Consider the following 25,395-nt stretch of genomic DNA (forward strand, 5'->3'; position numbering starts at 1 on the left):
ACAGCCAGAAGCAGAGTGTGACTTGGCTCAGCCGGAAGGGAATTAGCCTAAGCACAAGGGATGGTGAAAGGAGTGACCTCTAATGCGTTTCACTGGGCTGGACTGAGCCAGCACCGCAGTTGGAGAAGGGAGAATCTTACCGGAGCTGGGCCCCTTGGTTTTTGTTTGAGAAATACTGACTAAATGTTTAATCCCCATTTCTGTCACTTATCTGAGCTCCAATCCTGGCATGCTTGTTCACTCGTCCTACTTTACTTGGTGTCCCAGAGACTCTGAAAATGAACTCCTATTGTTCTTCTAGTAGGATGGATACAGTATAGCCCTGTGACTGAGGACACAGAAGGAGGAGATGGTTTCATTGGAGAACCAATGGCCTTCTAATGGGGTGTAATATTAAACTGAGAAGTGACAACAGAGTATGCAAATGCAGACTAATCTGTATCTGTTTCATATTAACAGCTGTAGTAAGTGTTTAAAAAACACCCTGAACTGTAGAGAGAAATTAACTAAAGGAGGCAGTGAAGGACAGTGATTTAATATCCAGGAGCAGGAAGCAGGAGCCATGGGCTAAGGCTTTTCAAAGCGACTAGTGAGCTGGGGTGCCTCTTGCCTTATTGGCACCCAGTTTAAGACTTTGAAGTTGCTTCAGTCTCAGGGTGGGCTCCCACGCCAGCAGTTTATCCAACTCTGGCTATGTACTGTCTCCACATCTTCCACTGAAATGCCATGTCATCTGGAGAGAGTCATAGCCTCTGTCTGTCTCCTCTTTAAAATGGAGCTGAGGCCCTCCTGTGCTCATCAGTGGCTGCAGGAATGGATTCTTCTTTCCTTTTAATAAGGTAGGGATTTTAACATTTAGCAAGTCAGGAATAATACAGAGTAATTTTAGGAGACTGAACCCCTTTCCCCATGAGGTTAGGCCTGGAATAGCCAGCTTACTGGGGAAAGGCAGTGTTATTTGAAATCTAGTAGTTTTCATTTGCTCTCTTAAGATGGTGGTATTTGCATGATGACGATGGACCAAAGGCACAGCTGCCACATCATCATGAGCCAGGCAGTGCCCTTTGCTGCTACAAAAGATGTCACCCTCCTGATTGAAGCTTAAGAGGAAGAAGTTATTGGGAACCCCTGTGCTATGCACTGTTGCCTCAGGACAATAAAGGTTAGTTCAGCACTTCTAGCTATTTGTGCTCATGAACGCAGAAAGCTGCCAGATTTGAAAGGTGCCTAATCTCAACCCCCAACATAAGCACCATTTTAACCACCTTACTACATCTTCAGGATTACACATTTCATTAGGATTGGAAAGTTAACCCTAAAGTGTATGTGTGGGAAGGGCAAGTAGGTGGGGGTGATAGTTTTGGTAATATTATTTAAAATCATCTTTAAAGCAGGTGAAATAAGTAGTATCTTCTGTGTTTAAACTGGCCTGAAAGTGGCATGGATTTATTTCTAGGAGTGTTTTTTGTCCTTGACCTGGTAGGGTTTTTTATTTCCCAACTCCTATCTTCTGTATTTATCATCATATGTTTTATATATTGCGCCTGCTGTAAAAGAGCATGTAAATCTGTTGTGAACAGATAAGAACCTACATCCTGCTTTCCTCCAAAACAATACTGGCTGAATCAGAGTGGTGAGTTATATCCACTGGGGACAAGAATCTGCTTTGCCAGGACTGTATTGTTACAGTCGTATTTGATTTTGCACTTTAACAGGAGTTTGCGTTGTGTGAAAGCCCTGGTCTCTACTCCAGTTTTTTCAGTGCATAATCTAGGTAGTGCCTGAATAGCACCTAAACTTTTCTGTTTTTTTCAAGTAGAGAAGTTGTCTTATTATTTACAAATTGGCATTTGAAGAGGTTTACATTCTAAGTCCTGACTTCTCAAACAGCTTTAGTCTTACAAAAAAAAATGGTCAAACTTGTATGTAGTGAGAGTTTAATGGTCTTTCTGAGGTTGCAGTAACAGTGAATAAATACTTTTGTGGGGGTTATTAAACAGATTAAAAGTTTCCAAACACTCATGTCACTTAGATTATATCCCATTTATTTTCATTAGGACTTCAGTGCTTTAGAAGATAATGAATCTTTAAGAACTATAGTTAGCTGACTGAAAATATGGTTTAGGTCAGCTAGGTCCATTCTTTGGTGTGGTATGCAAGTATCTCTGAAGTAGCCTTAAGAGAAGAATGTTTTGACAAATGCTTCCAGCAAATTGGTCTCCTTATGGTGTGTGGATTTAGCTATACTTGGATCATTTGTGTTACAGGACAAACAGCTATTTAACAAAACAAGAGTTCCTTTGTCAAAGCCCAGGGTCTACTTTTGCTCCAGAATCCACCAACTGGTTTCACAGAGAAAATAATCTGCTGAAAATAACAGCTATTTTTCTGCCTCTGGCTTTTTAACAGAAACATATGGTGGGGGGATCCTGTTAGTGAAATTGGTCTGTAACTAAAAATCTACACTCCCGGGTCAAGTGAGCAGGTTGGTGAAGATCCTGCTCTTTCTGAATGTCCAAACTATAGTCGAATATTTGGCCTGTAAAGAAACTATTCAAGCAGGTAATAAGCAGAGCTCTTGGACTAGCTGAACAATTTCAAAGAACAAGACCTGTTTCAGTGACAGAATGCCAAGATGCTCAGCTGGGTCAGAGACCAATCCCATTCTTTCTAAGAGGAGCTACTACTAAATCAGGTCCATGTTACCATTGTTTCTTGTAAGTGGATCCACTGGGTACAAAGGTTAGCTAATAAAGAACTTTAAAGTTGTTCTAAAAAAACCCAAACCCTCTTTTTTTAAGTCTTTAGGAATGTAACACAATTATGATAGTTACCCCATACTCCCTCTATTCAGCACTGGGGTATAGCAGAGAATGGGTATATCTTTCTGATTACCCAAAGCAGTTGTGACATCAAGTTATCAAACCCATCTGTTAAGTTAGATTTTTGTCCAGGAGGAGAATAAAACAATCATCTTCATCACTGCCTTGCAGATATTAATTTTAACCAAATATTTGTAAGTCCACCATTAGTATTGCTTCCAGTTTGATAAATCTTGTTATTACAAAGTAACAGAGATTAGCAGTATACTTGTAGATTCTTTTCTTTGTGTGCAGGGGATATAAGCTAGTCTTAATTAAATCTCATTTGTTAACAGACTTAAAACATGTAGGTGTAAATTAAAAAAAAAAAAAGCAGGCTTTACCATGTGAGTTTCTGCATTTGATAATTAAATGCATAGTCATTGCCTCTTGTGGCAGTTGGTATATATAATCTAGATGTGAGAGAGATGACAGGAGAACAGATCAAAACCAGAGAAGTGTCTTTTAACAGAAATACTTCATTTAAATAAGCATTTAACACCCTAAATGTTGTGCCCAGAACTCTGGCAGGAGACTGTTCGGTCAATTCCATTGTCTTGCTGGGTTTACGCTGAGTCCAACAACAGAACGTGCTGGCGTGTGAAATGGATAATGTGGACCTAGATCTTGCTCTGAACAGATGATACCCTGATTGGTTGTATAGGCTGCAGCAGCACACGCTTTGTCCATGTCTGGCTTTATTATCATATTCTCAAATTACTCGGTGCAAAGAATGCTGAATCATCATCAGTCATATGTAAAAATTGAATTTTTTTCTGGTTAGTTCTTTGTCCAGGCTTTCTCATAGTGACGGGGCCTGGAAAGGCTGCTGTAGCACAAGAACATAGAACAGGCTGCTCAATTGCTTCCTTTTACCTCCCTTCCTGTGGGCTAGGCCTGTGCACATGAAACTGTAGCAAAAAAAGGAAAGCAAGCTTTGGAGCTTTTCACCTACTCACCTCTGATAACTGACCTAGCAGACAGTGCATATCAAACTTTACCTCCTGCTTGCTTTGTCTGAACTGTGATGGAGCAGTCCCTGGAGAAATATTCATTTACATTAGCTTACAGCAGCGCTCTCTAATTCTGTAGCAGATGTCTGCATGTGCATTATAAAGTTGACAGGCTGACCTTATGCCCTGAAATGTAAGACTACATGTGGGGGTAGGAGAAAGAAGGAAGACAAAAACAAGCAGCCAGAGTCCAAGGACTCAACTGCCAACAGCTGCTAGTATCAAGTGAACCAACTCTCCAGAGAGAAGTGCCTTTTTTCCTGCAGTGTGCTTGGAATAAGTTTAAACATCGCCCTTCCCTGCAAGAAGAAAAACTTTCTAGGAATAAGAGGATGATTCTTATTTATGTCCTGTGTCTGTTTAGGCTCAGAGACTAGAATTTCAGCTAACACAGGAAGTGTTCTGTGACAGAGAACACAACTGGGGACACTGTACTCATGAAAAGAGGCAAAGCACAGATATCAGTGCTCACTGATCTCAGCCTGATCTTTTAAAAAGGTTTCCTCCCTTTCCATATTCTGAAATCTTCCCAGTGCTCAAAGGCAGCCCACCAGACAAAGATGCCACTTAGAACAACTGCAAGAATTGAGCTGCTGTCCTTGGGGCTGAGCTCTAGCATGCAAGTAACATGTTAAAGGGAATCAAACAGGCATGGAAAAGCTGCCTCTTACTTTGGCCAGCTTCCCAAGAATTTCTATAGTCCTGACTGAAATGCTCAGTCTTTAGTAATAATTTTCTCTTGCCGGTCATACCAGGTCAGGTGGCTTTGAGCAAAGCCCTAAAATGTAAACTTTTCTTTAAGAGCAGTGTTGACTTTTCTCTTCTGCTGAACAAAGATGTTTGCATTCTTCCAGCTGGAGGCCTGTCCAGCTGGAAGAACAGGGATGGAGGAATGTTGCGTGCCGGAAGGATAATGTCTTGTTATTTCAACTCCTCCATTTCATTTACTGTTGTAAAGTAATAATGCTAATCCATGCAAGTATTAATTGCTTAAGAGATATTTATTTATTTCTTCCAGTGCTGAGAGGATACAGAATTATATTAGACATAGCTGTGGAATAAAACACGTTAGTTAGCTGGATATAGTACATAAGCATTTGAAGTTCAATTGCAACTAGTGGAGCCTACTGGCAAAACATACAGCTTTACACCTTCAGTTCTCCACCACAGGCTGCCTTTGCTTTGACCTTTTGTATTGTGCAAATAGCAGCAGGTATGATACAGTATTGATGAAAGCTTTGTCAGTGATTGGTGGCTGGGTTAAACAAAATCCCTGCAGAGCATGAATTTTCTTCTGCTCGGAGAAAGGCTTAAATTCACCAGGAAGAAGTTTAATGTGTGTTTCTTTATTGAAAGATTAATTGCTGCAAGCAGTTCAGTTAGTTGCACGTTAAAATATTGTGTCTGACCTTTTGGCAAGGAAATCAACCGCGTCCTGCAAAGAGCTGGACACCTCAATCTGCTTTAATACCTATCTATAAGGACTTATCTTAACTGCACTTGGGCTATAACTTGATTTCTACTCTAACTACAACTCTAACATGAGTTGAATGATCTTTAAAACTGAAGCCAACTGGCTTATGAGAGCTCAAGCGGTGCTGAAGCTCAGGCTAGTAACACTAGCTGAAGTTACAGTAGCTGCTGGTCATGAGCTGCTAATTGAAGTGCAAGAAAGAGTTAATCTAATTTTATATCAATTTGTCTTTAGAGATGTCTTCTCAATGCCAGGCCCAAATCAAAGGGAAGTTGCAAGGTCCAACTGCATAAGATTTTAAGGGCAGAGCAGGATCCAGTCTAAATTTCCTACCCTCATTGCTTTATCTTGTCTTTCACCGTTGGTTCAGGGTGGGCTGTAAATTACCCAAACTATAGCAGAGGCCTTATTGCTTTACTTTAAAGCAGAGGTTCCCAAACTTTTTCTTATTGCGTACTGTCTTCCAGACTTACCAGCTGCCCACCTACCTCTACCAGCATACGTTCTATATTTTAACCCCTTACATTCCAGTTATTTATTATAATGAAAATTAAATTTGCCATTACACAAGTTTTCCCGTTCACCTCCCAGAGATGTCTGGTGTACCTGCAGGGGTACATGTACACAGTTTGGGAACCCCTGCTTCAAAGTGCTGAAAGTCAAGGCACCCTAAAAAGCAGTTATTTCCTCATTTTTCTCCAGCATTCTTCCCTTTCCACTTTCCCTACGAATTGTTGAATATCTGCAGCCACAAGTTCTGGCTCCTCAAAGGCTGCAAAGTGACCACCTTGGGGCATTAAGTTGAAAGTGATGATATTGGTATACTTCTTCTGTGCCCAAGACCGAGGAGTATGCATGATTTCATTGGGGAAAGAAGCAACACCTGTTGGTACTCGTACTGGGAGCCTGCAAGAGGAAAGAATACACATGTTCTTCTACAGCACCTTTCAGTAATGACCTGTTTCTGCAGAGCTTTGATTCAGTAAAATTCAGTCCTCTGGGAAATAGGAAACTATTTTCCCATCTAAAAAGGGGGCTGCTGAGGCCAAAGTGATCAGCAGAATCCAGCTCCCACCATCAGATAAAAATCATTCCAATTCCTGAAAATAACATACATAAGAATCCTGGTTCTTTCTCTACATAAATGTAGGACCCAACATCCTTGGTGTTTATAAGGCAATTTATCCTCTGATGGATTAGGAGAGAGCTTCAACCATGAAAGAGAAAACAAAACTCAGGGTTGGATGGGGGAACTAAAGTAACATCTGGGTGGATATCTGATTATATCTGTAACAGGGAGCCAACTCCTGGCCCCCGTTACAAGCGGGCTCTCAGGCACACCTGGGCTCACCACTCCTCTTACCCCAGAGCTGCGCTGAAAACCCCACTGTCACCGGCAGACTCATCTGGACACAGCAAGGAGTCAGTTCCTTTATTAGGCCAGCTGGATCCCTGCCCAATCCAGCTTGGGGGTCACGCAAGGTCACTGTTGCCATTAACAGCATGGCCAGAAGGGAGCCTGGAAGTGCTGGCAAACCTCGGCTTCCAGCAATCCCCAGCTGCCAGCAACCACGTGATGGGGAAGCAGGAAGTGACTGGACCCTAGGAGACCCGGCAGATTTAAAAGTAAAGGGGCTGAGGCCTGCAGACCCCTGGAGAGGGGAATGAATGCAATGTCTTCAAGAAGGGAGCAGTGCCTGTCTGTACAGTGGCACAGAGAAACTGACCTGCAGCAACTTGAACCTGGGTCTGAGCCCAGAGCGAACTCCAGGATGGAAGCAAGCTGGTGAAGGATAGCTGGCAGAAGAGAGCTGAACACACAACCCACCGGTGTCAGACATAGGACACAGGGTAAGACTGTACATGGGTAATGGCTATGAAGGTTTCTCTGGGAAACCTGTCCCTGGAATAGATAAACCAGTGATGATGATGCCAGCTAGCAGGGTACCGCCCAGGAAGCCGTGGATGAGATATGGCTGGGGGAGATGTAGACAAGAAAATTGACAAGTTCCAAGAAAAAGGGACTACAGCAAAAGCTTTGTTATCCTGCACCCATGGGGAATACGGTGCCAGATGATCAATTACGCTGGTTACCTGAGAGGTGTCTTTGCCCTCCCGCTGTGTCTGGTGAGTGTCTGTGCTGGGGAACAGGCACCGTGCTGCCCCTCCCCTGGCATCAGTGTGCCAGGGGACAGGGAGGGGGGCCCCACGCAGGCTGCTTTGCCCCGGGCTGTGGCCCAAAGTGGGACTTGGCGAAACCAGAAGTCCCACTTTCAGTTTCACTTTTGCTGGGTTGACCAGCATGCTGGTTAATGAAGTGCCAGATAACGTGGCTTTTACTGTACATAGAAAATAAGTGAGTAAAGAGTGATTGTACCCTGATAAGCTCATGGCTGGAAAGGCCTGGGGTAGGGTTGCATGACTAGTGAAGCCAAGAGTCATGTGGCTCAGACATCACTGGAAAATCATAGGTCCATCCAACAAGTGTAGTAAGGGCAGGGTATAAGGGAGGCATAGCCCTGTGAAGAGAACATATCTCCTTTGCTGAGAAAATGCTGTTCCCATTTTGTTTTGCTAGTCAGCTTCCCTTTATTTTGTTCCCATCAAGGCATGGCAGACAAGTACAAGGAAGCAGGCAGTGGTTTGGGAAAAGAGATACGGATACATTGTACCCATTGACAAAATCCCTCAAGGATTTGTAGGCTAGGTTTGATCAGAGTTCAAAACACTGCCACGATAATAAAGGAAAAGCTGGAAAGGAAAGATCAGAACTAAGTCTGTGGAACTTGCCAAGAAAACTAGAGGGTGGGAGGTGTGCTTAGACTCTACATAGCTGAGGGGTAAACAGTAGTGGGGACAGGAATTGTTTAGACTGCTCTAATGTGGCCTTGTTAAAAATGACAGGAGGAAGTAGAAAAGCAATTTGGGCTGAATAGCAGGAAACATGCCACAATAGTGAAGTCTACTCAGCTGGTGGGTGGAATAGTCCCCCACTGATGAAATCTTTCTCTCTGCCACTTAAGCCTAGACGGCACAAAATACTCAAGAATATGCTTTATAGAACAATTCTGCATTAGCAACTGGAGTGGGGGCAAGGGGACCTGACTAGCACACAGACTCTAGTTCCTATAATTTTTTTATATTTGTTATAAGCCCAGGGTAAAAAGGCTCTAAATATCACAGGCACCCAAGTCCCATCTAAGAATGATTTAGAGAGTGTTAAAGGCACAATGGTCACTTAAACGTTCAGATCCCTCTGAACTAACAGTACACCTAAGCTTGCTAATGTAACACTAACCTGACTGCTGCTGTAGCAAAGCAGTGACAGGATTGTAGAGTTCCTCTCATCTCACTGAGGCACTGAAGAAGGAGCTTAAGCCCTTCTGAAAATTTTACTCCATGTTAAGAAAAGAAGGATAACAAAACTGGCTGGTCAAGGCTGTAGGCTGTGTCACTTCACTTCAGGCTGGCAAATATAGCAGGCCTTGGACACATGTTAAATTTGTAGTGCTACAAGGTCTGGGGAACTTGGTAGTACTACAAAAAAAACTCAGCATGACAGGTGTGTCCATATGTTCAAGTGCCTGCACAGCCCCCTGGCTGGAGCAAGTGAAATTGCCTTAAAGGTGTGCTCTCCAGGCAGGGGCCTGCTCTTTCATCTCCCCGCCCCCCAAGGCAGAGAGGGGGAGTGGAGTATTGGCAGAGCTGCTGCACCCAACAGAGCTATTACAGAGCTGCTTTGCTAAACAGCTGATCAGCCACCAATCAGTTGTTTGGCAGAGTGGCACTGTAACAGCTGCCACAGGGAGCAGAGATGAAGCGTTACTTGCCACCAGGGAGCCAGCTGCTAGCTTTATCCCTCCCCCTTGATGGGGAAGAGGGGAGGAAGAATAGAGAACTCTGGGATGCTCGGGGTCCTAGAAACCCCCCATTGAGCTACATGTAATGGACTGCAGTATTTTTACAGAATGCATAACAGTACACTTGGGAAATACAGCAGAAATAACTGAGCAGATTTGGCCAGTGTGTGACCAGGGTACATATGGTGAGGCAGCTTCCTCCCCCACCCCACCCCCAACACCTTAGCCACCTACCATACTAACCTGTCCACCTGCAAATTCAAAAAGCATAGAAAAGAAAACCTCTTACTTATCATGTTTCTGTGTGCCAATCCCCTTCCCCATATTCTCCTTGTAGAAACGCATCGCAGAAACCATGCAGCCCGACACCCAATAGATCATGACGTTAGTGAGAAGGTCATCCAGAGTGTACTTCCTGAAAAGGTTGACCCAAAAATAGCCTTATGAGAGTTGAACACCGTTCCATGTATGATAATCATTTCAAATCTTATTAGGAAGCTTTTCACTTTGGCTTGTTGTCAAAATTAGAGCAAGAGAAGCTGATGAACAATAATGTTCCCACGTTCGTTCAAAAACTACTCCACTCCCAGCTCTCCCTCACAGCTTATCCAAGCATTTCCAGCTTCTACTAACATTTTAGCACTCCCCTTCCTGATTGTTTAGGGTTTATATGTTTCAACATTAAAGAGATATTTTAACATCCTCACATGAAACATAGAATCCAACACCCTGAAAAGAGACCACGGACTCACAGCACCTTCTGCATCTAAACCCATCTCCTGCATAGGCAGATAGAAGCAACTAATCATGTAAAGCAGCTTGTGCCATTTATTCTTCATCAACTCCAACATCATCATAAGCTTTTGACAGAAATACAGACACCTGACTAACCTCTACCACAAAGGCCGCATCCAGACAAGTGCGGCCATGCAGTATGTGGTGCCACAGACACATCTACAGCGCCACATACCACACATTCAGCTGTTCTCCGCCCTGCATGGGCACAAAAAAAACCTGCACCAAAAAAAGAGCAGCACACAGGGGCAGCGCGTGCTGCTCAAAACTGGAGCCTGGCCAGCCAGAGCCATGCTCCCGCTGCCGGCCAGGCTCTGAGCAGCAGGATCACCGCTGCTGCGGCCAGCCCAATGCTGGAACCAGCCCTCCCTACCCCACCTGAAGTAACCTGCCATGTGCTAGAGGGCACATGGCACAGGTGTTCCCCAGGAACAACTAGCAGCAGCACAGTGTCCCTCTGCTAGTTGTCCCCAGGTAACTAAACATCCACACTCTTGTGGACATGACCAGAGAGTTTATTTTGGCCCCAGTGTGTCGCACTGCTGTTGTTTGAAGGAGATGGTCCAGGGAACAGGGCAAGGAGCAAGGTTTGTGAAGTGAGGCAACATTGTAGTTGAGAAAGATGTTTGACAAGAGACCACTCAACACTCAAAGAACAAGTTTTATACCAGACCCAACATATTTCCTCACTCAAAATTTACAACATAAACCACCCCTGAGAACAGTATCCTTGCCCAGCCCAGTTATCCCCAGCCTATACCCTGGCATCTGATATATTATGGAGGCACAACAGCCTTCCCCAAATAATTAACAACACCTGGATTTCCAACTACAAGGTATTGGGAAATGTCTGTTTTATCCCCATGCACAACAGCTTTACCTTGAAAAATGGTTACTTTCTCCAAAGCATAGGGCAGAAAGATGTCCCCCCACACCCAGTGTGCCACCTTCTTCATGACTCACCCTGAACAGTTTTTAACAAACTGTATCAGCACACCTTTTGTATACCTAGAATACAGAAATGACATCATAACCATCCTGACTGAACACCAGGATCTGTTTATTGATCTCCACCACAACCTTCCACAATTGCTATCCTTCCATCAGATTCTCTCCAGAACGTTTTTACACAAATATCAACTTTCTAGAGGCCATGATCCACATCCAGAATAGCACCCTACAAACAGCCGTATAGAAAATGCCATAGACTACCACCCCTATCTCAACAGGACTCATGACTATTCCAAACACACCAGGGAAGCTGTAGTCTGCAGCCAGGCCCTCAGGTACCACTGCACCTGCTCTGAGGAGAATGCTCTGGCAATCTAAAAACTTTTATCCAAGAATGTAAATGATGCAGTACACATCTTTGAATGCGCCATCCAAATCCCCAACACAAACCTAGTATAATACTGAAAGAAACCTCTCAATGACTTTACAGATTGATCATCTAGTCTACCCTCTACACCAGAACTTAAAGAGAAAGATCATTAAACAATTACAACCTACACTTGAAGAAGCTCCCACCTTGAAAGAAATTTTCCCAAACCCTCATCCTTGCCAAACTCATCAACAGACTCTGATCAACAAAACACCAACAGAACAAGACCCTTTTTAAGCAAACACAAAACCTACCAATACATCTCCAGCACTCCCATAAACCAGCCCACACAAGAAAGCCATCAGAATTCCTGGATCTGGAACGTGCCTATCACAAACCAATTGTACCGTTCATTGCATCAGATGCCCTGGGTGGAAACTGTGGGTGAAGCTGCTAAACAGCCACTATGTTCCAGAATGAACTTCCATGGAAAAGTGATATAGGACAGAAATAACCAGTCACCAGTGGGAGTATGCTTTTCAAAGAACTACCACTCTGTCCCTAACCTCACAGTCCTTGTTCACAATACCTTTAGAAAACAGACCTAAGAACAAAAAATAACAACTTTACTAGACACCAAAAGCCAAGGACTCAACAGGGACAATGATTCTGTGTCTAATTATAGCCTACTCTGTTACCTTCTCTTTGCTCCAAATGTGATAATGGCCCTCTTCCCCTTTGAATGGTCTTATTCATTAACATAATAGATTATATATGTTTAACTACAGCAAGGTGGTGTGTAACTACTTCTGATAATTTATCTTTGCCCTCACAGGTTTAGTGCCCATTTCCTAAGTGATCATTATCATTTACATCATGGTGTTAGATAAAAGTAAGTATTATAACTAGTATTTATCTTTGTCTGTAGCTGCTGCTTTCCCAGACCTGAGGAAAGATATTTTGTGCCCAAAACCTTGTCTAACATCACTCCCAACTATAAAGTTGGTTTAATAAAAGATATTGCCTCGCCTCACAAATCCTGCTTCTCGTATCATACCCATTCACAGAAATCTGCCATTCACAGGAAAAATGTAATCAAATAATTTTCATCAGAGTTTATCCTAGCATGTTCCCAGGTTCAGCTCCAGTCAGAGCTCAATGACTTTCAGGGTGCCTTGAGAATCTCCCACAGATTTCTACCCATATCCAAGATTGGCCTATTTGTACTACACACACTGTCTGACAATATGTGATTTAAAGTAAATCACTGGATAAAGAAAGATCTGCATGACATGGAATCAAAAATTATATTTCCTGAGACCTTAATACAGACAAAATCTTTGGTGTTTTTTTATAAAATAATTTCTCCTCCCTTCAATTTTCCAGATAGTCTTTGCTTCTGTTTATTACCTGTGATGTTAATGCTTGTGCATGGTGCCAAAACAACAATCCTTGAAACTCAAGTTCTCTGTTTACCCGCTAAACAAGTACAGGATTAGGCAGTGGGAGGGTATGCTTCTTCTGCACCTACCAGTATTTCTCTGCCTAGGCTTTAAGGGACCATTGGTGCATCTGCTCAGAAGGGCAGGTAAACCAAATAACCCAGATAAATTATTATTTTCTAAACACAACACTGTTTGAGTAACTTCATCCAGAATATTAGGCAAAGGCTAGTGGTGAGTAAAAGATGAAGATGTAGCGACCTTTCTAGTCCTCCATCCTCCAGTTTCCGGTATTCAGGATCGGTCCATGTCGAAAACTTCTCCAAGATGTAGGCAGCCAGCCCCACAGGTGAATCATTCAAGCCACAGCCTGGAAGGAACAGAAAATTTAAAAGTAAAGTGGGGATACACCACTCTTCACCTCAAGCTGCTTAAGAGCTGCCTATGATAATACACAGAATAGATAAAGGTGTTTTTAAACTATCACAAACAGAACAAGTCAGAACCTATGGCCAACTAATCATAAGCCAATTGCATTTGCACGCTAATAAATCCAGTGTTAACTTCCATACTGCACTTTTCAAATAAACTGTAAAAGAATTGGATTTCTACCACCATTTTTGTAAATTAGTAAGATTAAGCTTTTGCCTCCATTACTATTTGAAAGATACTTCCTCTTCAGAACAGCATTACTGGGCTGAATCCTCTTGCCCGTTTGTGAGAGATGAGCAGGATTTGGCACATTCTGTCAACAGGACAATTTTTTTTTAAGGAATACCATTTAGTTGGAAGGATAGCATTGTTTTTAACATAACCTCTTGTGTGTTCCTACTGCCTGATATTTTACCATCCAAAGATTAGCTAGTTTACTTATTACCATTTACATTCTATTTTTCTGCTTCGCTTGGCTTGACCAGTGAAACAACACCTGCTTCCAGGGCTTTAAATGCTGGATGTCATAATATTCTTTCCCAGTGCTGTGTGACAAAGGGATCCTGAACTTTTCCAGCTTTACAATGTGCATAATTCCACCTTCCAGAATTTCCCCAGCTTTTGGCTTCAAGAGCATGCTGCTGATGCAAACAAACCTATACTTAAAAGTTCCACCCACACAGACAAGGTGCTTTTAACACTTTGGATAAAATTATGAAGGCAACCACTGGTTAAAAACATGAATCATACTAGCAAAGTTTCAACCATCAGGTGACTGAGGCTTAAAACCTAAATTCCAAGTGTTGAAGTAGTAATATTTGACATATATGCTTTCCCTGTCCAAAGTACCATGTAGGCACCAATTAATTCTCACTGAGACCACCATGAGGTAGGCAGAGTAGATAAGTATCTCTCTTACAAAACCAAGGCAGTGTCCCCACTGGAAACTTTTTCACAATGAAAAAAACAACTGTTGCCTCTCACTGAATTAAATGCATTTGCCAGACACATACTGAAATGCTGCCATCCATTGGTGGTAAGCCAACAAGCAGTGCAAGTTTTCCCCAAAGTCTGCAGTGATAACTGCAGATCCACACTCTCATTCTGTAAGGTGCCAGCATGGATGCCACATGACTGCAAAAGCAGTCTGCCAACTGCCATCTGTCAAAGAAGACACTGCCCTCGACTGGCATGCTCCTGAGTTCATAAGCTAAGACACCCCTTCACTCTGACCCTGTCCTGCCCTCCCAGCAAAAATCCTATCCAACCACTGTCCCTCTACTTGGCCATGTCCCTCTATTATCTCTTCTCCTGATAATGCCCTACCCCCACCACACCTTCATCAGGCAATCCTACCTCTGCTATGCCCCTTTCCGTCATGGACCCATCCCACAATCCCAACACCACTCCAGTTTCAGTTTCTGCGCCATCAAATTACCTTTGGCCCCTGGGCAGAAAGTTCCACTCTGACAAATCACAAATGATTAACTATCAACTAGCAAAGCACAGTGGAACGGAGCAGAGTTGGCAATTGTGGGCTGAACAGTCTGTCATCTGCAGCTCCCCTCCTCCTCAATCAGCTAATTAGATACCACTAAGAGTCTGGAGAAAACATGCTACCTAGAAGGTAAATCAGAGCTTTCCCACAGTGTGTTATGACTCTAAGTCAGAATCCCATTTTGGCTACACACTGTAGCATTCTCAAAATAATAGCTGTTATTACTATCAAACGCAGTTTCTGAAGCTATGTTTAAAACATGCATTACAGGAAAAATCTATGCTCTTGGCACAAGGAAAGTTCCCTTGCACCTTTTAGTCTCTTAATTAAATTACACAGGACTGACTTCCTTATTCAGATTTTTAGAGTCAGTTGTCCCAATCAGTAACAAAAGGTACTGCTAAATGGACGCACTAATGTGGCCTGGCAATCTAAATGAATTAGCTAGCTCAGAAAGAATAAGCCATTGTTATAATGACAGAATTGGCTGTTTTCCACAATGCCTCCAGTCAGTTCTTCTGAAAGTTGGTAATTGATTCATATCAGTGAATAATTACATTTGATTGACTGTATAAACTGTAGGGTATTACTTATCATAACATACCAGTCTAGCCCGATGTGCTGAAACAGCCAAGAGCAGTTAACATCAGTTTAATATCTAATGCATTTTCTATTGAGAGACTATGCATTGACTCTAAGGGAGTTGTGGTCACCGAAGTGGACTCAACTCCAGAAACTACAGAAGAAATAGCAATACCTTTCTGGATCATTATAAATACCCGTTATATAAACCAGTGGTGCTCAACCTCCAACCCATGGGCCAGATCCAGCCAGCAGAGCTGTGTCATACAGCCTATGGGGCACCCCACAGGTCCAGAAATTTGGCAACAAAGAAGCAGCAACAGCCAAATTTCCAGACCCATGGGGAGCCCTGCAGGCAGGATGACATGGCCCTGTGCACTAGATCAGTGGTCTGCAGCAGGGCTGGCATACTGGGTCACTTCACAGCCAGATCTGATGTGTGGGGTCAAGCCAGGGCAGAGGTCAAGCCAGAACACATCTGGATCTGGCACAGAGGATTGAACGGTGCACAGGAATGCACCTGTGCGTCAACCCCACACCACTCATCTGGGCTTGTAGGGCCAAAAGGTTGAGCACCACTGATGTAAACTGAAAATGAGGTTGAAGGCATTTAGAGAAGATCAGGAACAATTGTTACCTGGAGTCAGTTCAATGCAGAGCTGGCTGCATGTGTGTCAAGGTACTAGATCTGCGTACACACCCCTGACAACAGCATGTGCACAACAAGCCATACAGAGTTTTTGAAAACTAGTCTCTAGATTTTTCTCCTGGAAAATATTGATTATTTGCATGTTTTCTTAGATGTATTTTGGTTTTGGTACAATAAAAATAATCAGCTCAGAGTACACAGTTTTCCCTCCAAATAACAGGATGACTGTACAATACTGTGGGATTTTTGGTAAGTCTCATTACCGACAGTGTCGGGCTTTGTAGCTTGAATGTGAGCATAGCCAGACTCCATCAACATCTTATACAGGCCCTTTTTCAAGAAAGGAAACATCCGCCTGACATCTTCCTCCTGGAATCCAAAGAGTCCTGGGAAGTAGCGGCCCAACAGAATGGACAGCAACTGCGTAAATCTCATGTTCAAAACCGAAACCAGGTTTAAGTGGAGGCCCTTCACGTGGCTAAACACATTAAAAAATGAGATACAAATTAACAAAAGAGACATTTGTGATTAATTTTATGAATAAAAATACTTACAACCCATTAGGCACAACCTCTCTAGTTTCAGTCACACAGATCTCTTGTAGCACATGACTCTAGCGCAGGGGTGGGCAAAATGCGGCTCAGGGGCTAGATGCAGCCTGCCAGGCCATTCTATCCGGCCCACGGCCCCCCCCCCCCCCCCCCAAATTAAGAAAATCAATACTTATTTGCCCCTGGCTGCCGGTCACATGGTCCCCACTGGCTTGCCAAAACTCAGTAAGTGGCCCTCCGCCTGAAATAATTGCCTGCCCCTGCTCTAGTGGCCCCTGGAACAGCCTTGTAGGTTCAAGCAGCAAGTTGCATACAACCTTTGGTCAGCTGCATATTTCAAAAGGACTGAGGCTCACAGGTCTCCTTTCTAAAGACCGGGTTCTAAATCTCTCTGTTATTACCAGAGCTCATCCCTCTCTAGCAGCCATCACAAAACAACCACACAACTGCCCATTTTTACCTGAGCAAATACCAGGACTAGAGCATCAGCAGAGATCCAGATCAGGACTGTGATGCACCACAAATTAGGGGAAAATTGCACAATACCCAATTAAAGGCAGGGGTTAGAGCCCTTCATAAGTCTGCTATGTAAAGAATAAAAACAGTCTTGTATATTGATTATACAGCACTATGCCAAGATACTCACTTGGGAGCTATCTGAGCCAGGTTAGTACAGATCAGCCAGCCCCAGTCCCCTCCTTGAGCATAGAATTCATGGAATCCCATTCTGAGCATCAGTTTATAGAAGACAGAGGCAGCACACACAGAATCAAATCCTGCAAAAAGCAAAGGGCACCATATGTTCCTGCCTTAGCCACCAACCAAAACTTCAGGTGTGTCACCTGCCAAACTTTCAATCATTTTTACAACATGCAGATGCTGCATGCCACTCAATGATCCTGAGCTAGCAAAAGCCACACACGCGTATACTCTACTCTCAGATCATGGGGCAGCTTCTCAAATTTCTTTCCTCCTATATCCTTCCCAAGCCTGCTTAATGGATTGTGCACTCTAGTTGATAAATGACAGATCCCACTGCTGCAGAGCATAGCACACAAGTTGCTCCAATACTGAGAACTGTTATGGGCAGGCCATTTCCCCTTTCTGATTTCTACATTGACAGATGCTACAATACATACCTGGTTCTTGGTCATTTAACTCTGCTTTCCCCATCTGTATGCTACTACAGATCTTGAGGGCGTGAAAACTAAACACAAAGCACATTAGGGTATCATCCAATTTTCATATTTTGTGGAGGAATGCTAAAAAGTTATATTTTAAAATAATTTCTCTGTTGCTTCACACTATAACAGACTTAAATTTTCATCTTAGCATTTTGATGATTGCATGTTTTTTGTTTGTAACACAGTTTGACTAAAACAGTGATGCTCAACTAGGGTGATGATGTATCCTGGGGTGCCATCAGATACTTTTAGAGTTGCTGTGGTGTGCCACACAATATTAGCATTGTTAGGTGTGTAAACACCTACACATGATTCACAAGATAGACTCAGGCATTCCAAGTAGAAATCCATAGAGTCAAAAACATTCTAACCTGCACTGGTCTTTCTGAGTCCTTTGAAATAGAATAATTGCTCCATCATTTATCTGTAGTCAAGAAATGAGTGAAAGCAAGAGCTAGCCTTTTCTGAGGGGCACCTTGAGTCTGAAAAGGTTGAGAACAACTGGCCTAAAGACTCTAGAATAATCAGTTTAATTTGTTGGTTCTCGTGAGCATTTGGATGGAGCTTTTGGATTCAAAACTAAAACATTTTTTTAAAAACCCACACCACTCATGGTTTTCAATTTTATTTAAGAAGTCAGAAATTCCCCTCCTTATTAGCTTTTACAAAGAATTCTTTTTCTTTTTAAACTATGCCAAGACTATATAGGTATAAGTCCCAAAATGACACTGTCCATTAAGTCATGCAGGGTAGAAACAGCTGTCATCTTTGTGCCACCATAAACATTTTTACGACGGCACAAAATGAAAGCAAACAGATGTCCATAACTTCTGTAGCACCGCAAATGCTCAAATTTATGGCCATGACATAAGGTGGTGTATGAAGTTGGGCCATTTTATTGTGGCCCTACCCATATCTGTTTGCTTATGGAGGAATAGTCTGGGCTGCATGAAGCTACCAAGGCTCTCCAGCCTCCCCGGGGCAGGGCTCCAAGGGCTTGAGGGGCAGATTTGGCCCCCTCAAATCCCAGGAACACTTGCCTCTCCTTCCCACTTACTCGGAGACATCCCTCCAGGAGATGTGTCTGGGTAACTGGGGAAAGTTCAGGCTTTGGGATGCATGTCTGCAAGCAGGAAATCCCTATTTACAGACATGCACTCTGGGGAGCATGCAGGAAAATCCCTCTACAGGGACTCCCATGGGGAGGTCCACCCACTGCTTTTGCAGCCCATGTTCTGTGCTTCTGCTAGAAATATGCACCAACATGGCTTGCAGACCCTTGTAGGGAAACCTCTTACAAAGGGATTTCCCTGAGGGTGCGTGCAAGTATGGAGGGAGGCACTTGAATCTGCAAGCACAGATCTGCAAGCATAGAGGGTAGAGCTTTGTGAAACAGCACTGTTCCATTCTGACTTGAGTTTCAAGGTCTGGATGGAACAGTGTTTTGTATCAAATTTAATTTCGAGTCAAAACAGCAAGGCAGTTTTGATGCTGTTTTGACATTTTGCCCAACCATCGGGCTGGGAAAAGGAACTCAGGCCAGCCCCACAATCAGGCTAGAGAAATTCAGCTCAGCTGGGCTGACTCCCCATCCCCCACACTAGATCATGCCGGGGGTGGGGAGTCAACCACCTGCTAGCTGGGCTGACTTCCTGGTGCAATATAGCGTGGGGGGATGGGGAGTCAGCCCAGCTGGACTGACTTCCCATCCCCAGAGCTATGGTTGAAACATTTTGACTTTCAAAACGTTTTGACTAGCCTCGCTTTGTTTCGAGGCTGTTACGACGCCCTTTGTTTCATTTCAATTTTGCTGTTTTGACCTCAAAATTAGTCGAAGCAGTGTAAACCAAATGGCTGGCAAAACTTCACACAGCCCTAATAGAGGGGGATTCTCATACAAGGGTTCCTCTATGTTTACAAGTGTGTGGGGAAATCCCTCTGCAGAAGATTTCCCTATGTGGGACCCCAGTGCAAGTCCTCCCCTCCACATTTGGAAGCGTGTGGGAACCTGCTGGGTGCCTGCAAATGCAAAGGACAGGGACCTGAGTTTTCCCTACTTGCACCAAGTTGAGGTGTGACAGCTGGGGACATCTATAAACATATCATGGCACACAATCTATAGACATATCATGGCACACAATCCATGTAGCTGATCTTGCTCCACTGAAAACATCTGTTTCCAGCCACATTTCCTTTGGTTTCCACATGATATATATGTGCTTTACAGCAGGGGTGTCAAACTCACCTCCTGACCCAGGCCAGATATGGACCGTGGAGCTTCTTGCGGGCCAGATCCAGCCCAGAGAATGGGGTGGCTCTGGCGGCAGCAGCAGCAGTGGTGATGACAATAGCTCTGGCTCTAGCTCCTGTCAAGTGTTGCATTCCCTATGCCAGAGCTGGAGCTGCTGCTGCTGACATGTTTCATGCCAGGGCTGTGGTTCTGACACAGAACACAGAGCAACAGCTCCAGCATGGAGCACAGAGCATGCAGCACTGGCTCCAGCACCAGCACTGGACATGCTGCAGTGGAACAGAACACAGGGCTCTGGCTCCAGCACAGAGCATGGGACATGTGGTGCTGGCTCCAGCTCCAGCACAGGGCATATAGTGGCACTAGTACAAAGCACGCAGTGCCAGTGTGGAGCACGGGGCACGAGATACTGGCTCCAGAGTACAGTATGCAGCAGTGGTCACAACAGGCAATAGGGCTGGCAGCTGAGGAGCTGGAGCTGGGTCTGCAATATTCTGCATCACCCCTTGCTCACCCTCCTGTACACTGAGGCCCAAAGGCCCTGGATTATGCAGCAGGCTACTCCCCCTGCCCACAAGCCAAACTTTCGGTAACCTGTCTATAGCCCAGTGGGTCTCATACAGTGGTTCCATGGGCTAGATCCAGGCCTTGGATCCAGCCTATATGATTGATACCCCTGGCTTTATAGGTATAAGATGAAGTATATTATAAGAAAATTATATTTTATTGTCTGCTCTGCATAGAACATATGGATCAGAGTAAGGGGAAAAGCCTTAACCAATTCCTCACCACAGGGAGGCTAAACACTGAGTCAGTACAATTTCTACTACATTCAGACAATATACCTTGTTTATGTGGTGCTTCTGAGAAGCCGTAGCCAGGGATGGATGGACAAATGACCTCAAAGATATGTTCATCACTCAGGCCGTGGCTCGCTGGATCCGTCAAGAGAGAGATAACTTTGTAGAACTCATAGAATGAGCCAGGCCAGCCATGAACCATTAATAATGGCTTTGCAGAGTGGCCTTCAGGTAGGTGGGGAGGCTTTACATGAAGAAAATGGACATTGATGCCTGTAAAAATAAAACTGGTTAATTACACACCCACTTATGCAAAGACTGATCACCAAAAGGCAAGAGATGAGGAATGAATCTATTCATACAGCATTGCTAATGACTCTGGATTTTAACCAGAATTATATAAACACTCAAATTCTCTGCACGTTTCAGGGTCTTTAAAGTGCAATACAAGGTTAATTAACCATCATAACAGTCAAACAAGGAAGGCACCAACTACATGTTTTTACCTTATCATGCTCTCCTGCCCAACCTAGTAACAATTCTTCATAGGAAAAGAGGATTAATTATTCCTTGCTGTATACCTGCTCAATGTGCCCAGCCTCCCCTATTCTATGCGTCTGTTTTAGACTGCAAGTCTTTTGAAAGCCCAGAAAGCATTGTTTTTATCTCATGTAGCACCACATATATTGTCAGCATGCAAATGAAGTCTCTGTACACCAACCATTACAGAACCCTGGCAAAAAACCCAGCAAGTCTCCTACAGTCAACTCTTTTTTTTTCAAAAGTGCACATTTATAGTTTCAAGTAAACATTATTTTAAGCTTGAATTCACAGCCATTTACCTTAATCTAGAATGATTGTTTGCTTGGCCCTGAATTTACAACTTCTTCCCACAAAGCAGATGAACAAGCAAGCCTAATTCTGCTCCAAACTTTTCAAAGGTTCCATTAGACAGCAGCTGGTCTATCTCAGCACTAGCTCAACCACTTTCAAGAGATTTTTTCAGTATATTTAAAAATAAAAAAGAGGTAGCCTGGCCACCTACCAATATACCATGATACTACAAAGGGAAGCACAATTCTGTGGTCAGAGGCTGATGTTATAACAGAGTGCATGATCCCTTTGAAGTAGCAGTCACTTGCTCTTCTGCCATAAATCTGCTGGGACCCATGGAATGTCTCCTCCAGGCCTTCTCAGACCCAGGGACAGAGTCTCTGAGAGACTGAGATTGAGAGGGTAGTGATAGCTGGAAAACTGCAGATGAAAGAAGGGGTAAACAAAGAAGAAGATATGGCATCCATGGCTGATACCACAGGGCAATTTTGACATTTTGCATGTTTTAGAACAACCCAGGGAACACTGAGGTCCAACAATCTTTAACATGTCTGTACTTAGCACTCTGTGGTTTCAATGGAGATAGTGTGACTGCAGCAGGACACTGTGCTTGGCATTCTTTAGCCTTGTTTCAACTGAGACATGTAAGAAAATGTCTTACCATAGGTGGCAGTGGTGTAGTTTCATTGACACTGACTGGAGAGAAAAATTATTTAGAGCAGCCAACAGCATTTTTACCATGGTGTCACCCACCCACAGTTGTAAAACTCTGAGCAGTCAGCCACAGCATTGCTCTCACTGCATATACTATTAGTGCTAAAATGGTGGCAAGAAATATCCCTATATTTCTCACTAGAGATGATACCACTATAGCAGCAGGGTTTGGATTTCCGAGTGTACGACTTACTAGTATTGATAGGAGCACCAAAACTACTAGTGCATAGTTCATAGCAGCTTTGTCTTGAAGTGCAAAACCCAATCCTATAAATCCATACTCACAGATGCTCTCACCTGAAGTTAATCGGACTACCAAAGAGAATAAACTAACCACTCTTCACTGATCTGTATCACTAGAAATAGGCTTTATCAATAGCACTGAACCAAATCAAACAGGGTGTTCAAGCTAAGGGCAATCGTAACATTTAAAATGAACTCTTTACAAAAAAACCACGCACCATCTATCTTAGTTTTGAAGTGTGGGAATTTGTTAAGAACTTCCACTTGCTTCTTCCAGTTGAACTGATTTCTCCAGTAGGAGACCACTTTCCTGAGATAAACAGAGTTAATGCCATAGTAGAAGCAACTGTCTTCCAGTGGTTCCGTGAATCGAGCTTGATCAAGTCTTCTAAATAAGTCCTACAGCAAACAAAAAAAGAAAGGAGCCGAAGGAAAACAAAAGATGAAATAAGACAATACCATAGACACAAACATGTTTTATTCTGGACACTTCCCACTTTATCGCCATGTGTTGTTTGTGAGATTTGCTGCTTTGCTGATGTTCCACTCTACGCCCATTGATGCTCTTTTCCCCTTCCTGTTCTATCTGTGCCATGCTTTCTACACCATTTTTCTTGTCTTTGTCTGGTAAAGCTGGGCCTGTTTGCTGCTCCCATAACCAGAGGAGAATGAAAACTTTTCATAGCAGCTGAAGAGCAGGGTCTCACAAAGCAGCTTGTTTTCAATGCTTACATCCATTCTGCATCATGCTCGTGCTGGTCCTTTCCCTTTTCCACACACTTGGGTAACAGATTTGGTGCTTCAGGGTGGGATTTTCAAAAGTGTGTATGTGACTTAAGAGCCTAAGCAGACTGCTGGTTAACAGTACATGTGCCTGTCCTATGCATGCAAGTGGGCAATTCTGAAAAAAAACCCCGTGTTGTTGGAGCCCAGTTTTGCAATCCTCATAGTGAAAATAAATTAACAATAACAGTTTCCAGTTCCACAATAATGGCTAAAGTGACCCTTAAACTGTGGAGTAAGAGCTCATGCAGATATGGTACAGAATATGGTACAGATATTTGTACAGAATTTTTGAACAATCGCTCCATTGGGCACATGAACAAACAAAACCTTTATCACTTACAAAATCCTATCATATATGTGTTTCATCTGTACTGCACTTAACTAGCATTAAGCACCCTGCCTTAACTAGCATTCCCCCTGATTGTGATTGTGATGTTCTTTACTGGTGGCCACATGGCACTCAAACAAGTGAGAAATGCTGACCTGCCTTTGAAGAGTGAATTAAAATACATTAGTCCCAATCTGGCCTCTATAAATGACAAGTCTGAATGAGGAGCAAACACAGCAACAAAGATCTGAATAATTGCCAAAACCAAATTCCACTGCATGTGCTTTGTCATCTGGGATTATCAGACTTTACCAAGTAGATTCACATGCTACTAATATGACAGCAGCCAGCTGGGAACAAAACAAACTATGACTGGATCTTGAAGTTCACTTATCCACAACTGCTTTTTGAATGAAAGCAAAGTTTTATGCCATTAATATTTGTACATCAGGGCTAAATTTCATTAGTTCTATTTCACTTCTCTAACTTTAGCTATGGGTCCATTTGAAATCACTCCAAAATGAATTATGCATGTATTCAGCCATGTCCTACCCTCTACTCAGAAAATAAATTTTCTTACATTCAGTTCTTCATCTGTGGTTTCCACCTTAAACGGATGAACAGTTGCATCTTCTTCGGAGTCAGGTTTCTGGCCGCTGCCCCACCATCTGTCTTCAATGGGTAATGTCTCCTCCTTCTTCCTAAAGAAGTATAGGTAGGCAGCTGCCCCAAAGGCCAGTGTCAGCAGTATTTCAAGCAGCATAATGACTGTAAGAGAAGAACAGAACTTTGCTGTTAAGGAACACTTGACTGGAGACGTGCTGTATACCTGGCTTGCCCAACATGCGGCCCGCCAAGCCATTTTCTGAGGCCCGAGGTGATGCAATGGGAAACGAAAGTAAACAGTTTACTTTCACTCCCACCCAGTGTCCCTCCCCCAGCCACTCAGCAGCTTCCTAAGGGCTGGGGAAGAGACAAAGTTCCCACACGCAGCCTGCAGCGAGCAGTGCCCCACGGTGGGGCCCGGGCACACACACGTTCCCTGGTGCCTGGACGACTTACCGGGCATCCTTGAAAGCAGGCGGAGGCAGCAGCATGGGGCCGGGGCTCAGCGGCAGAGCTGCGCAAGGCCGAGGCGGGAGTGGGGGGGGGGGTGTGGGCACACGTGGCTGCTGAGGCAGCGAGGCGGGCAGCGGCGGAGTGGATGGTGCCTTTCCCGCACATCCTGGGGAGGCTGCGGCCAGGAGGATGAGGAAGAGCCCAGACTGGGGTTCCCGTGCGTGGCAGCGGTTCTCCCTGCCCCACTCCGCTCTGTGCCTGGCTGCTGCTGTGGCCATGCCCAGCTGAGCCACGAGTCTCTCTCGCAGCCTCTTGGATGCACCGAAGAGCCCCTGCTCCCTCCTTGCCCGCCCGCCCCCTGCAAGGCAGCGAGCGGTGGGGCTGCAAAGCGCCGCGCAGGTGTCTCCCACAGAGACACATCCCTCCACCTTTGATTAGTTTCCACTCTGGCTGATATCTTTTCCACATTTGATCTGTTGACTTGCATTATGCTTCTTTCATTATGCATTATGCGAAAGTCTTTATTTTAGTCAAGTGTTTGGTATTATTTCATTATTGCTTTTATATTGTTTTTATTTTGGATTTTAAACCACATTTCCAGACCCATTTCATTGTCACTTCCTGCAACATCATTGGTGTCAAAGGTCATGTGACATCACTTCCTGATATGATACCGCTTCCTGTGAGGTCTTTGAATATGGCTTGCCGGCCCACTAGA

General features: G+C 43.8%; 1 protein-coding gene and 1 long non-coding RNA gene across 4 annotated transcripts in view; one reads left to right on the forward strand and one right to left on the reverse strand.

Moving 5' to 3' along the window:
* The first annotated feature begins 749 nt into the window (after positions 1–749).
* On the forward strand, positions 750–12,702 carry LOC109282141 (uncharacterized). Its single transcript, XR_002089020.2, has 3 exons — positions 750–839; positions 993–1,162; positions 12,160–12,702. It is a non-coding gene; the product is annotated as an uncharacterized LOC109282141 (long non-coding RNA).
* The window catches only part of EPHX1 (epoxide hydrolase 1), a 72,873-nt gene continuing 52,334 nt past the window's right edge, over positions 4,857–25,395 (reverse strand). For all 3 annotated transcript variants that reach the window (XM_059717413.1, XM_006278288.4, XM_019483116.2), the window contains exons 2-9: positions 24,199–24,386; positions 22,723–22,903; positions 20,759–20,986; positions 17,125–17,254; positions 16,191–16,405; positions 13,028–13,136; positions 9,498–9,623; positions 4,857–6,254 (exon numbers count right to left, since the gene is read on the reverse strand). In XM_059717413.1, coding sequence (XP_059573396.1) covers positions 6,029–6,254; positions 9,498–9,623; positions 13,028–13,136; positions 16,191–16,405; positions 17,125–17,254; positions 20,759–20,986; positions 22,723–22,903; positions 24,199–24,381 — 1,398 coding nt within the window. In that variant the 5' untranslated portion in view covers positions 24,382–24,386 and the 3' untranslated portion in view covers positions 4,857–6,028. The remainder of the gene's footprint in view (positions 6,255–9,497; positions 9,624–13,027; positions 13,137–16,190; positions 16,406–17,124; positions 17,255–20,758; positions 20,987–22,722; positions 22,904–24,198; positions 24,387–25,395) is intronic.

This window comes from Alligator mississippiensis, chromosome 1 (genome assembly GCF_030867095.1).
Source record: "Alligator mississippiensis isolate rAllMis1 chromosome 1, rAllMis1, whole genome shotgun sequence".
Taxonomy (NCBI): Eukaryota; Metazoa; Chordata; order Crocodylia; family Alligatoridae; genus Alligator; species Alligator mississippiensis.